Source organism: Piliocolobus tephrosceles, chromosome 10 (genome assembly GCF_002776525.5).
Source record: "Piliocolobus tephrosceles isolate RC106 chromosome 10, ASM277652v3, whole genome shotgun sequence".
NCBI classification, from domain to species: domain Eukaryota; kingdom Metazoa; phylum Chordata; class Mammalia; order Primates; family Cercopithecidae; genus Piliocolobus; species Piliocolobus tephrosceles.
Genome location: NC_045443.1, coordinates 47,142,424 through 47,155,343, shown reverse-complemented (window position 1 = coordinate 47,155,343; position 12,920 = coordinate 47,142,424). Strand labels below are relative to the sequence as shown.

Here is a 12,920-nt window from a genome sequence, read left to right as displayed (position 1 = left end):
CACCACGCCCAGGTAATTTTTTGTATTTTTAGTGGAAACGGGATTTCACCATGTTAGCCAGGCTGGTTTCAAACTCCTGACCTCAGGTGATCCACCCACCTCGGCCTCCCAAAGTGCTGGGATTACAGGCATGAGCCACCACGCCTGGCCACCTTACTCTTTTTATTAGCTCCTGCCTAGTACAGTGCCTGAAACATAGTAGGTGCTCAAGTAGTTTGATGGATGGGTAACTGTATGCGTGTCACCTTTGCCTGTCCTCTTCCTTTCTCATTATGTTATTGTGCACAATGCTCTTCCTTTCTTTCCTTCCTCTCCAGTTAGGCTGGAGCTTTTTCAGTTCTTAGACTATACCAACCTTACTCCCTACTGTAAGGCCTTCACATTTGTTGTCTCAACCTGAATGCTCTTACATTAGATACTGTATGGTTTGCTCCTTTATTTCTTTCATATTTCTCTTCATATACCTTGTCCCCAGAAACACTTTTCTGACAACCTTGTCTAGATTAACGGGTCTCATTTCTTTCTAGCTTGTTGCCTGCCTTGTTTCTTCATTTATGTATCACTCTACCTGATAGGTATTTGCTTTTTGACTGACTCCACCAATAGAATGTAGGTTACATAAGGTAAGGGCTTTATTTACTTCTCCTTTATCCTCGGCACTTGTACCTGGCACATCGTAGGCCCTTAAATATGTTTTATGAATGAATACCTTCTTGGTAATTGTAGTCACTGCAATTGTATGCCTGTCTTCCTAGCATATCGGTTGCCAACTGCTTTCCCTAACTTCAAAGGCAGATTTTTAAAAAGTTCTGACTTCTAATATTGAGCTGTTGGCCAGTATCCTGCTTGTTAATGAAACCAGGGTCTGATGTAGTCATGAACTAATCAGGAGTTTCAGAAGCTTACTGTATAGATGAGACTTTGTGGTCGATAACTTGGAAGCCCGCTGTCAAGGGAAAGAAGTCTAGGCCTCTTGGTGCTTTCTTTTCAATTACAGAAATCACAGATGAAGACAACAGCATAGCTGCCATGTACCAGGCTGTTGGTGAACTGCCCCAGGCCAACAGGGACACATTAGCTTTCCTCATGATTCACTTGCAGAGGTGAGTACCGCAGAAACTTGTTCTGGGAGTTAGGGAATTGTTTTTCCAAGGGGAAGATAATGTGAGTTGAGTGTTTGGGAGTATGAGGGATGAATTGTTTTCTTATAGAATCTATATTTTGGTCTGCATTTAAGCAAGGAGCAAGACTTCTAATTTAATATTCTTTTGCTTAGAGTGGCTCAGAGTCCACATACTAAAATGGATGTTGCCAATCTGGCTAAAGTCTTTGGCCCTACAATAGTGGCCCATGCTGTGCCCAATCCAGACCCAGTAACAATGTTACAGGACATCAAGCGTCAACCCAAGGTAGGCAGTTGCGGGGTGGGTGTGTGTGTGTGTGAACTTGTGTAATGTGATAACATAAAAGAAAGTCGAGAAGCCCTGAGCTTTGGAAGTTTGCTAACAGATTTGCTGGCTTTTAGGTGGTTGAGCGCCTGCTCTCCTTGCCCCTGGAGTATTGGAGTCAGTTCATGATGGTAGAGCAAGAGAACATTGACCCCCTACATGTCATTGAAAACTCAAATGCCTTTTCAACACCACAGACACCAGATATTAAAGGTAAGGCCCAAGATGTGCTTCTTCAGGGACTTGGCTCCCTCTTTAGTTTTAGTCATGTGCCCTCTTCCTGCCTTTGCTAGAGCTGTTTGAAAATTCTAACATTAAAGGAAAATTTGTATAATTCTACCATTGTAATTTTTTTTTCGCTTTTCCATGTTCTCCTTTCTTTATCCGTATGGATATATGTTTTTTAAATATAGATATAATAGGCTGGGCATGCTGACTTACACCTGTAGTCCCAGTACTTTGGGAAGCCGAGGCAGGCAGATCACAAGGTCAAGGGATTGAGACCATCCTGGCCAACATGGTGAAACCCCATCTCTACTAAAAATACAAAAATTAGCTGGGTGTGGTGGCACGTGCCTGTAATTCCAGTTACCCGGGCTGCTGAGGCACGAGAATCGCTGGAACCCGGGGGGCGGAATTTGCAGTGAGCTCAGATCGCGCCACTGCACTCCAGCCTGGTGACAGTGAGACTCCGTCTCCAAAAAAAAAAAGATATAATAATAGTTTAAATATAATCCATTCTTATTTCACTTAGCATGTTGTGAGAACTTTTTCTCATATATAATCTTATTTGCTTAAATGTTCTAGTAGGTATTCACATTATTTTATAATTTTTCATAATTACAAGTAATGCTATAGTCAATATTATATGTATGTATCCTCTTTTCCCTTAATGATAAATTCCCAAGAGTGGGAATCACTGAATTAAATGGCTTAAACATTTTTATGAATCTTGATATGTTTTACCAACTTGATTTCTTAAATTTCTTATAGGCTTTTCCAATTTTTATTGCTAACCAACAATTTGATATGAATAGGCCGGTTTCACTCCAGTCTCACTGTCATTGGAGACCCATTCTTTCATTATTGCAAGTTCCTTCTAAGGGAGCATATTGTTTCTTCTAGTATAGCTAAAAGTCAGATGTTTAGATGTTAGATTTGTGAGTGTGGAGTTAGAGAATGGCCTAAATCAGGAAGTGTCAGCTATTCATTGAGTTCAAAAGATACACTAGTGTGTTACAGAATGATGACAAAAATGATTTCTGGAACTTTGCTAGATGTCTAACCTTAGCTCTTAAGTGCTTCAGAGGGTAATCAGCTTAAAACTAGCCATCTAAAAAGATGCCTTCTTTTTTCCCACCTCTCTTAAAAATATGTCTGAACTTTGAAGTGAGTTTACTGGGACCTGTGACCACTCCTGAACATCAGCTTCTCAAAACTCCTTCGTCTAGTTCCCTGTCACAGAGAGTCCGTTCCACCCTCACCAAGAACACTCCCAGGTATGCAGAATTGGCCTTCCTAGGAAATAAAAAACAACTGCTTTCTTAGACTTCTTATTATATTGAAGCTTATTGAAAGAAAAATTGCATTAGATTTTAGCTAGCAACTAGACTTTATAAAAGGGAACATGGAGCTATAAGGATTCCTTCTTTAAAAAGGTTCTGAAAGTCTTTACTATTTCCCCGCTCTCATTGTAGGTGACTAAGAGTACCTTGCAAAATAGTTGTCTAGGGTTTCCTACTTATAGTGGGTTATATCAAGTAATATTATAGTTGTTTATTCAACCATTTTTTATAGAATACTTGTCCAGTTCATTCTCTTTTTATTGTAGATTTGGGAGCAAAAGCAAGTCTGCCACTAACCTAGGACAACAAGGCAACTTTTTTGCTTCTCCAATGCTCAAGTGAAGTCACATCTGCCTGTTACTTCCCAGCATTGACTGACTATAAGAAAGGACACACCTGTACTCTGCTCTGCAGCCTCCTGTACTCATTACTACTTTTAGCATTCTCCAGGCTTTTACTCAAGTTTAATTGTGCCTGATCGTTTTATTAAAACTATGTATACCTTCCCTTCCTTCTCCTCAAGTCACATAATACCAGCACTTTGTGCTGGTCATTGTTGGGAGCTTTTAGATGAGACATCTTTCCAGGGGTAGAAGGGTTAGTATGGAATTGGTTATGATTCTTTTTGGGGAAGGGGGTTATTGTTCCTTTGGCTTAAAGCCAAATGCTGCTCATAGAATGAACGATCTTTCTCTAGTTTCGTTTAGAACTGATTTCCATGAGACAATGACAGAAACCTTACTTATCTGATAAGATTGGCTTGTCTCAGGGTGGGAAGTGGGAGGGCAGGGCAAATAAAGGATTAGACCAGAGGATTTAGGATGCCTCCTAAGAACCGGAAGTTCTCATTCCCCATTATGAACTGAGCTATAATATGGAGCTTTCATAAAAATGGGATACATTGAGGACAGAACGAGTGATGGGAATATGCATAGCTTTAATTTGGATGATTAGATCTTTAATAGTGTTGAGTGGCACACCTTGTAAATGTGAAAGTACAACTTGTATTTATCTCTAATGTGCCACTGGCTGAACTTTGGGTTCATTTGGGGTCAAAGCCAGTTTTTCTTATAAAATTGAATTCATTCTGATGCTTGACCCCCATACCCCCAACCTTGTCCAGTGGAGCCCAACTTCTAAAGGTCAATATGTCCTTTGGCATCCCAACTAACAATAAAGAGTAGGCTATAAGGGAAGATTGTCAATATTTTATGTGGTAAGAAAAGCCACAGTCATTTTTTTCTTTGCACTTTGGATGCTGAAATTTTCCCATGGAACATAGCCACATCTAGATAGATGTGAGCTTTTTCATCCGTTAAAATTATTCTTAATATCTGTGAAAATGATTTTTTTCTATAGAATGTTTGACTTCATATTGACCTTTACCTGTAAAACACCTATTTCGGATAATATTTGGAAAAAAAGTAAATAGCTTTTTCAAAATGAACATGAGGCTGGTATTCTTGTCTTGGAAGGTAATTTTCAATGCCTTTTAGAAAATCATTTCTGGGGCTGGGCATGGTGACTCATGCCTATAATCCTAGCACTTTGGGAGGCCAAGATGGGTGGCTCATCTGAGGTCAAGAGTTTGAGATATGGCCAAACCCTGTCTCTACAAAAAATACAAAATTAGCTGGGCATGGTGGCACACACCTGTGATCCCAGCTACTCAGGAAGCTGATATGGTAAAATTGAGCCTGGGAGGCAGAGGTTGCAGTGAGCTGAGATCGTGCCACTGCACTCCATCCAGCCTGGGTGACAGAGTGTGAGACCCTGTCTCAAAAAAATAAAAGAAAAAATTACTTCCTTCAACGTGTCTTGACTCCCCATTTCCCACTCTCTGGACCCACCCCAGCCTTACCACCACCGGGAGTTTGTTTCTTCATTTCTAATCAGCCTTTCTTTGTCCAAACTGGAGTTGTAGAGTTGTCCTGTGCCTGTTGTGTTGTTTAAAGAGCCCACAGTCATGAATTGCATAATGACGGGGATACATTCTGAGAGGTGCTTCATTAGGTGATTTCATTGTTGTGTGAACCTGAGTGTCCGTACACAAACCTGGATGGTGTGACCTACTACACACCTAGGCTATATGATAGAGCCTATTGCTCCTAGGCTACAAACCTGTACAGCATGCGACCGTTCTGAACACTGTAGGCAGTTGTAACGCATGGTAAGTATTTATGTATCTAAACAGAAAAAGGGTACAGTAAAACTATGGTTATTATAATCTTATGTGACCACTGTTGTATATGGGATGCATTGTTAATCAAAACGTAATGTAGTGTGTGACTGTACTTAAAAAATAACAACAACAACTTTTTAAACAAGTCTTTAGGGACCAAAATGGTGCAGATAAAAAAAAAAATTGCCTCTGGCTGGCTGACTGCCTAGAACATCCTTCACTGCTGGAAGTGACTCTGGAGTGAGCTGGAATGATTAACTGAGGGCACCTGCACTTGGAACTCTGAAGCTGGTGAACAGAATGTATCTGAGATTGAACGTAAACAGTTGCAGGCTTAATATGTAACTGTGGAGAGAGGAGGCAACCTACTGGCTTTTTCCCAGGAGGGGGCAGCTTCACAGCAGGGCCCATCTGCCTCAGCAAATTGACAGAGGATGGGTCCCATACCCCCTTTCACACATGCCGGCTAGGCCTTATTTTTTAAAACTCTGCCCTAGATGCTACCTCTTTTCTTATGTCTTTGCAATCCTAGTGTTGGCCTGGTTCCATATTTGCTGTTCTGTAGTATCTCCCCAAGGTGCATTTCAAGTCACTAATGTAGAGGAAGTAAATGGATTGTGTAACATTAGTGAAGGCAAGGCTACCCTATGCAGGAACCAATGGTCCATTAACGAAAAAGGAAATGGTCCTGTGTGTCAAATGTTGGCAACCATTTGCTCAGTTTTTGGGCTAGGCCAAGAGACCTTAGCCATGAAAATAATTCTGATGATAGCAAAGGGAAATATATACCCACCTTCAACTTCTTTAACAGTACTTCCTGCGGAACAGTCTGACTTTCCAGGGTCTTCTTAATTAAATTATACCTCCTCAGTGTGAGGGCTGTGGAAGGGGGTCCAGTGCTTTGAAGTAGGCATCACTTCATCTCTTACTCCTAACCCTTTCTGACGTTCCTCTCTTTTAATGCAGTTTAATTTTACTGTCACACTTGCTAATAAACAGAATCTTTAAATTGTGACATTTACCTCTATTCTCCCTGATCTATGTAAGATTCCCGAGTTTGATGTTTATCTAACTGGGCAAGCATTACATGGTTGGGTTCAGCCGCAACAATTTGAGTTTATTACTGGGTGTTTAACAACTTTAGCCTTCCTTAAGAAGGTGAATTCATTATTTGCAGAGATAGAAGAAGGAATGTGAGTTTTGTTCAGAGGATGTTTAGGGTGCACAATTGACTTACTAGGGGAAAAAAGTACTCATTTTTGGTTATGAACTGAACCGGTGGCATTGAAAGTGGTCTTGTGCTCTTTTTTTTTTTTTTTTTTTGAGACGGAGTCTTGCTTTGTCACCCGGGCTGGAGTGCTGTGGCTGGATCTCAGCTCACTGCAAGCTCCGCCTCCCGGGTTTATGCCATTCTCCTGCCTCAGCCTCCTGAGTAGCTGGGACTGCAGGCGCCGGCCACCTCGCCCGGCTAGTTTTTTGTATTTTTAGTAGAGACGGGGTTTCACCGTGTTAGCCAGGATGGTCTCGATCTCCTGACCTCGTGATCCACCCGTCTCGGCCTCCCAAAGTGCTGGGATTACAGGCTTGAGCCACCGCGCCCGGCCTTCTTGTGTTCTTTTTATTATTTATTTTATGCCTCCCAAGTAGCTGGGACAACAGGCATGCCCCACCATGCCCAGCTAATTTTTAATTTTTTTATAGAGACAAGGTCTCACTATGTTGCCCAGGTTGGTCTCAAATTCCTGGACTTAAGTGATCCTCCTGCTGCAGCCTCCCAACAAAGTGCTGGGATTACAGGCATGAGCCACTGTGCCCAGCCAGTTCTTGCATGCTTATGTTATTAGGCAGCACAAAATGACAAAGAGAGCTGAGTGAGTACAGGGAGCAAAGATATCAGGCTTGCTGTTTTTGTTTTGTTATGGTAGGGTCTACCTGGACACCTATCTAGCTTCAGATAGATTGATATGGTTTGTGTCACCACCCAAATCTCATCTTGAATTGTAGTTCTCATAATCCCCACATGTCGTGGTAGGGACCCAGTGGGAGGTAACTGAATCATGGGGACAGTTACCCTCGTGGTGTTCTCTTGATAGCAAGTTCTCACGAGATCTGATGGTTTTATAAGGAGCTTTCCCCTCTTTTGCTCTGCACTTCTTGCTGCTGCCATGTGAAGAAAGACATGTTTGCTTCCCCTTCTGCCATGATTGTAAGTTTCCTGAGGCCTCCCCAGCCATACTGAACTGTGAGTCAATTAAACCTCTTTCCTTTATAAATTACCCAGTCTTGGGTATGTATTTATTAGCAGTGTGAGAACGGAATAATACATAGATACATACATACACACACACGTACATTACACATGATTTCCTGTTGGAAAAGCATTTAGAGGCCCCACTGCTATGCCTGGCAGGCCAAGGAGTTCAATCGTGCATCACCTTTTCTTAGGCTCTCAGCATGGGCAGGGCAAAAGCTGGTGTGGATACCCAGATGTGAGAAGTGAGGGTGGCACAGCTCACACAGTAGGTTCTTGATCAATGTGCTTTGATGATAGTCTGGGTGATGACTCAGGTTTCAGCCACTGATGGAAAAAGCTTTCAAGCATGCAGAGTTGGGGCACGTTAGCCATTCTGCTTTTAGTGTAAACAGGGTTTGGAGAATGGCCACTTAACCTAAGAACTTGGTAATTTTTGTATATGCCCCCTGTAGTGGGGATATTTTGTAAATAAGTGAAGGCGCCAGGCCAGGAGGTCCCTAACTTGAGTAATTTATTACACACTGGTTCTCAGAGCTGTATTTGTTGATGGTTTGTGTTCACAAAGTCAGGTGGAAGACAGCTTGACGCCACCAGGAATAACCTTGTAGCATGTGGGAGCTTTGTCCTCTGCAATTGCGTGGGATGGGGAAGGAGGCTACTTTTCAGGGACTCCTAGTTGGAAGCAGGAATTTTTCCTTTTGTCTACCTTTCTCCCTCTATAACTCTTGCCAGGCTTCATTTAGCTGCATTGTTTTTTATGCAGCATTACTCTCATATCTCACACAATTGGGTACCATCTGTGTGCTAGGCTCAAACACATGTAAATGGAGATTTAGACTTATAATAAAGCACCAGTTAAATCTTCTCTGGTCATCACTGAAGATGGAATTAGGAACTGATTCCCCATAAAGTCTTTAGGGAATTTAATATGGTGATTTACCATATACAGAGCGCTTTCATTTATCATCTTACTTGATCTCACTTCACTCAATGGGAGGTGGGGCAGGCAGGACAGGTGATGCTATCCCGGTTAACAAATTCAGAGAGGTGATTTGGCCCAAACTCCTACGAACTAATGTGTAGCTTACCTGGGGTTAGAATCTCAGAGTTACAGCTTAGTCTGAAGGTTAGCCCTGGTGCTTGCTATTTCAGACTCAGAGAGCATTGTGGGGCCTGTAAGTGTATTGTTAGGTACTTAAGTACTAGTAAATGGCCTTTGCTTGGAGCCAGTGTTATTCACATTCCATGCAAGGAAGGATCTTGTCCTGCAAAATGAGCAACTATAAAATGAGCAGGCTGTAGAAAGAGATGATCATTCACATTGCAGGAGTTCTCCCTATTATCCTAAGAACTTTTTAAGTCACACCCAACCTAGAGCCGCAGATTGCACTGAGGACTGTATGTATGTGGATGTAGTATGCATTCTCATTATGCATTCTCAGCAGATGACCCAGAAAGAGCAGGGAGGCCCAGACTGCTGGAGAAGGCATGTGGGGCAGAATTTCCTAATGGTTGTCTGGGAGAGTGGAAGACCTGGGCTTGGTGATGTAGGGCTGTTTTCTGTGTGGAAGGAGCAAGATGAGCTGTGTGAGTGCTTGAGGTTGCTCTTGGTGGCAATCTGTTTCCAGGCCACCCCTGTGCATCCTGTGTGCTCTGACGCTCAAAGCCAAGGATAGGCAAGTCTCAGCCAAAGCCATCAGCCTGCTTCTAGAAACGTGTCAGTGGATTAACTTACTAGCTTTCCCCCTGAGTGGCATTAGCTCGCACCCTGTCTCATGCTCACCATCTGGCTTTGAGTAAGAAGTCTTCGAGTGATCTCTCTTCACATCCTGCTTTGCGCCAGGGCTTTCCGAGGGCTGTGCAGCATTCTCCCTCATCAACCCTAGGGCCCAGTGCTCTCCCAGAAGGGGAGGTCAGTGTGCTGTGTCCACACATATGCGTACCTGGGATCTGAAGACTGCTTTAGACCTCAAAGGAAAAAACCAGCTCAAGGGAGAATGAATCTCTATGGTTAGTGACCTAAAGTCTTTTTGTTGTCAAAACTAGCAAGTGGATCTGTTATTACGTTAGCTTTTATTTATTTATTTATTTATTTTTTTGAGATGGAGTCTCGCTCTATCGCCCAGGCTGGAGTGCAGTGGCCGGATCTCAGCTCACTGCAAGCTCCGCCTCCCGGGTTCACGCCATTCTCCTGCCTCAGCCTCCCGAGTAGCTGTGACTACAGGCGCCAGCCACCTCGCCCGGCTAGTTTTTTGTATTTTTTAGTAGAGACGGGGTTTCACTGTGTAGCCAGGATGATCTCGATCTCCTGACTTCGTGATCCGCCCGTCTCGGCCTCCCAAAGTGCTGGGATTACAGGCTTCAGCCACCGTGCCCGGCTAGGTTAGCTTTTAAAATTGAGTTGCTCCCACCACAGAGAAAGCTCTTTCTGCCAGTGAGATGATAGTTTGTCCCGATTTTGGAGATTCAAAGGGGCTGGGACTTTTCTTTCTCATTAGAAAGCAAAGCCCGGGGGTGGAGGTGCTTAAAGGAACCACCTCCCTTCCTCCCAGGGAGCTGGCTCTCTCCTCCTAGGTTAATATACATTGAATGGGGCTAAACGCCTGGTGCTTCTGGACAGAGTCCAACCCCTCAGCTGAGCAGCCGCACTGTGAAGATACAGCTGCTGGCATTAAAGGGCTAAGCCCTTTCCAGCTGCTTTGCTTTAACGGGAGTCGCCTGCAGTCGGCAGCTTAGCGGAGCTGTCTTAGCCCGATTAGGAGGAAATGACTAATCTCTGCATCTTCTCATGACACTGCTCTGGAGGCTCCTGGGAAAATAACCCAGTGGGGTGGGAAGTGGTTGGATAAATGGTGTTGGAGTGCTAGGCTCTATCTCCTTAAAACTGTGGTCCCAGCTTGGTGTGATTTGTGTTTGTTTTGCCTCTGTGAAAAGAGGGGGCTGGCTTCTCTTCAGTGGACTCCCTGGCACTGAGGGAGAGGAGACGTTCATTGTGAGGGGTGGCCTGGGTATTTAAAAGCTGGTACAGCAACAGATGTGCAGAGTTGAGAGCGTATGGGGGCAATGTATCCATTCCCCTGGGAGGAGGAAGACACCTAAGATGATCCTCACTTCAGCCTTCCATTCCTCTTTTTATTGAAACCCGATGTAAAGAGCCAAGATTTAGGCCAGGCACAGTGGCTGACACCTGTAATCCCAGCACTTTGGGAGGCCGAGGCAGGCGAATCACCTGAGATCGGGAGTTCAAGACCAGCCTGACCAATATGGAGAAACCCCATCTCTATCAAAAATACAAAATCAGCCGGGCGTGGTGGCGTGTGCCTGTAATCTCAGCTACTTGGGAGGCTGAGGCAGGAGAATCACTTGAACCTGGGAGGCAGAGGTTGCAGTGAGCCAAGATTGCGCCATTGCACTCCAGCCTCGGCAACAAGAGCGAAATGCCATCTCAAAAAAAAAGAGCCAAGAAATGCTCATTTCATTGATTGAAAAGATGCAGTTTAGAAAATATTGTTAATATCTCTGAGAATTGGGACATCTTATAATCAATGGCATCTTACTAATATAATGCAGTGTTTCTCAGTAGCTCATGATATAGTAGTGCATCTTGTAATCAATGTTATTTGGGTTGGAAGTGTTAGCTATTCACGTGAGACAGGCTGTTGGATGGACTAGCTGTGCAGGCCAAGAAAACAGCGACTTTGCTGTGGTCAAAGAGAGATTAAAACAGGAAGTTCCCCCTGGTCTGAAAGGAAGTTACAGTATAGGAAAAGCAGAGAAACCAAGGCTCAGTCCAAGACACATAGCATGAAGAAGCAGACAAGCAATGTGTGGGGCAGCATCAAGATTGGACCCAGTCGACCCCAGAGCCATCAGGGGAAAGCCACTGTGAATCAGTGATGATCTGACCAAAATAACTACATCCTGGTGGATGCCAGGCTGCTTTAACACGTGAGAGATGAGAGGTTTTAGACTTTCTGTTTTGGCTGGGTTTTGGGAATGTATGCTGCAATCCTTTGACCATCTTACTCATCAAGTCTAGAATATCAGAGGAAGGTCTTTCCTCTTTTGAAACTGAAAGGCCATGATTTGGGGGAAAAAGGAAGCCTGTCTCATAGGACAGATAGTAAAGATAAGGAATATATTGCCCTGAAATTAGAAGTAGACTAAACATATCATTTTGTTTAAGGAGATATTCCTGTTAGAGGCAGATGTTCAAATAACTCTGAAGTCAAGCGTTCGGTGCCGGGATAGACGTGGTGCAGAGTGCTGGGGGAGCTCACAGAGCTTTCAGGTCCTGACGGGAGAGCTAGGACTCGGGCTGTGCCAGGCAGCTAGGGAGGGACAGAGCGTATTTCCAGACAGAGAAAGCCCCTCCAGCCTGCTGCTCCAGAACCAAACGCCCCAACTGCCATCCTGGCCTCTTCCCTCACTACAGGCTGGGCGCTTGTTCCCGAATCAAACCCAGGGTCGGGATGCTTATTTTCGTGGCCCAATAATGAGATGCAGGTGAACTGGGAGAGAAGGGAGTTTTCATTTCTGTAACCGGTTACAGGGAGAAGGCCTGGAAATTATCACCACACCGACTCAAAATTACAAAGTTTTCCAAAACTTATGTACCTTCTAAGTTAGATGTTTGTCTGTAAGTGTGCATTCATCTAAAGACATAACTTCTTTTAATCTACAACTGAGATCTGAGTCCTGAAGACCTTCCTCTGGAACCTCAGTAAATTTACTTAATCTAAATGGGTCCAGGTGATGGGGTGATTACCCTTCTCTCCTGCTAAATCATGGAGGTTTGGGGAATTCCTTCAGATCCCCAATAAACTTGTTTAATCCTAAACAGGTCCTGTTAAGAATTCCTTCATTATTTTGTCATGCTTTAAGGCCTAGGAAAGGCCTAGGCAAAACTCTTTTTTTTTTTTTTTTGAGACGGGGTTTCACCCTTGTTGCCCAGCCTGGAGTGCAGTGATGAGATCTCAGCTAACCGAAACCTCTGCCTCCTGGGTTCAAACGAGTCTCCTGCCTCAGCCTCCCAAGTAACTGGGATTACAGGCGCCCGCCACCATGCCTGGCTAATTTTTTGTATTTTTAGTAGAGATGGGGTTTCACCGTGTTAGCCAGGATGGTCTCGATCTCCTGACCTCGTGATCCGCCCGCCTCGGGCTCCCAAAGTGTTGGGATTACAGGCGTGAGCCACCACTCTCAGCAACCTAGGCAAAACTCTTGGTGGCCTTTTGTTATATTCCAGCCTTTGTATAAGGGCACTGCCTCTCTAGCTTTTAATATTTAACTTAACCAGTGAGTACCGAAACAGTTGTTATGGAGGCCTGCGTTAGTGAGACCTGGCCTGCCACACCCTGGCCTGGCTGGAGCTTGTTTCATCTGTCCATGGGGGTGGAGCGGGAGTTATTTGTCCCTGTGTCTGTCTCTGGCCTCCTCCACCTGCAGCTCTGGCAATAGCTGCCCCTTTA

At 44.1% G+C, this 12,920-nt stretch overlaps 1 protein-coding gene across 5 annotated transcripts in view; it reads left to right on the top strand.

Moving 5' to 3' along the window:
• RACGAP1 (Rac GTPase activating protein 1) overlaps window positions 1–4,460 on the top strand; it is a 36,506-nt gene extending 32,046 nt beyond the window's left edge. For all 5 annotated transcript variants that reach the window (XM_023211174.2, XM_023211172.2, XM_023211175.2 and 2 more), the window contains exons 13-17: window positions 998–1,103; window positions 1,277–1,409; window positions 1,526–1,661; window positions 2,839–2,947; window positions 3,280–4,460. In XM_023211174.2, coding sequence (XP_023066942.2) covers window positions 998–1,103; window positions 1,277–1,409; window positions 1,526–1,661; window positions 2,839–2,947; window positions 3,280–3,355 — 560 coding nt within the window. In that variant the 3' untranslated portion in view covers window positions 3,356–4,460. The remainder of the gene's footprint in view (window positions 1–997; window positions 1,104–1,276; window positions 1,410–1,525; window positions 1,662–2,838; window positions 2,948–3,279) is intronic.
• The last annotated feature ends 8,460 nt before the right edge of the window (window positions 4,461–12,920 follow it).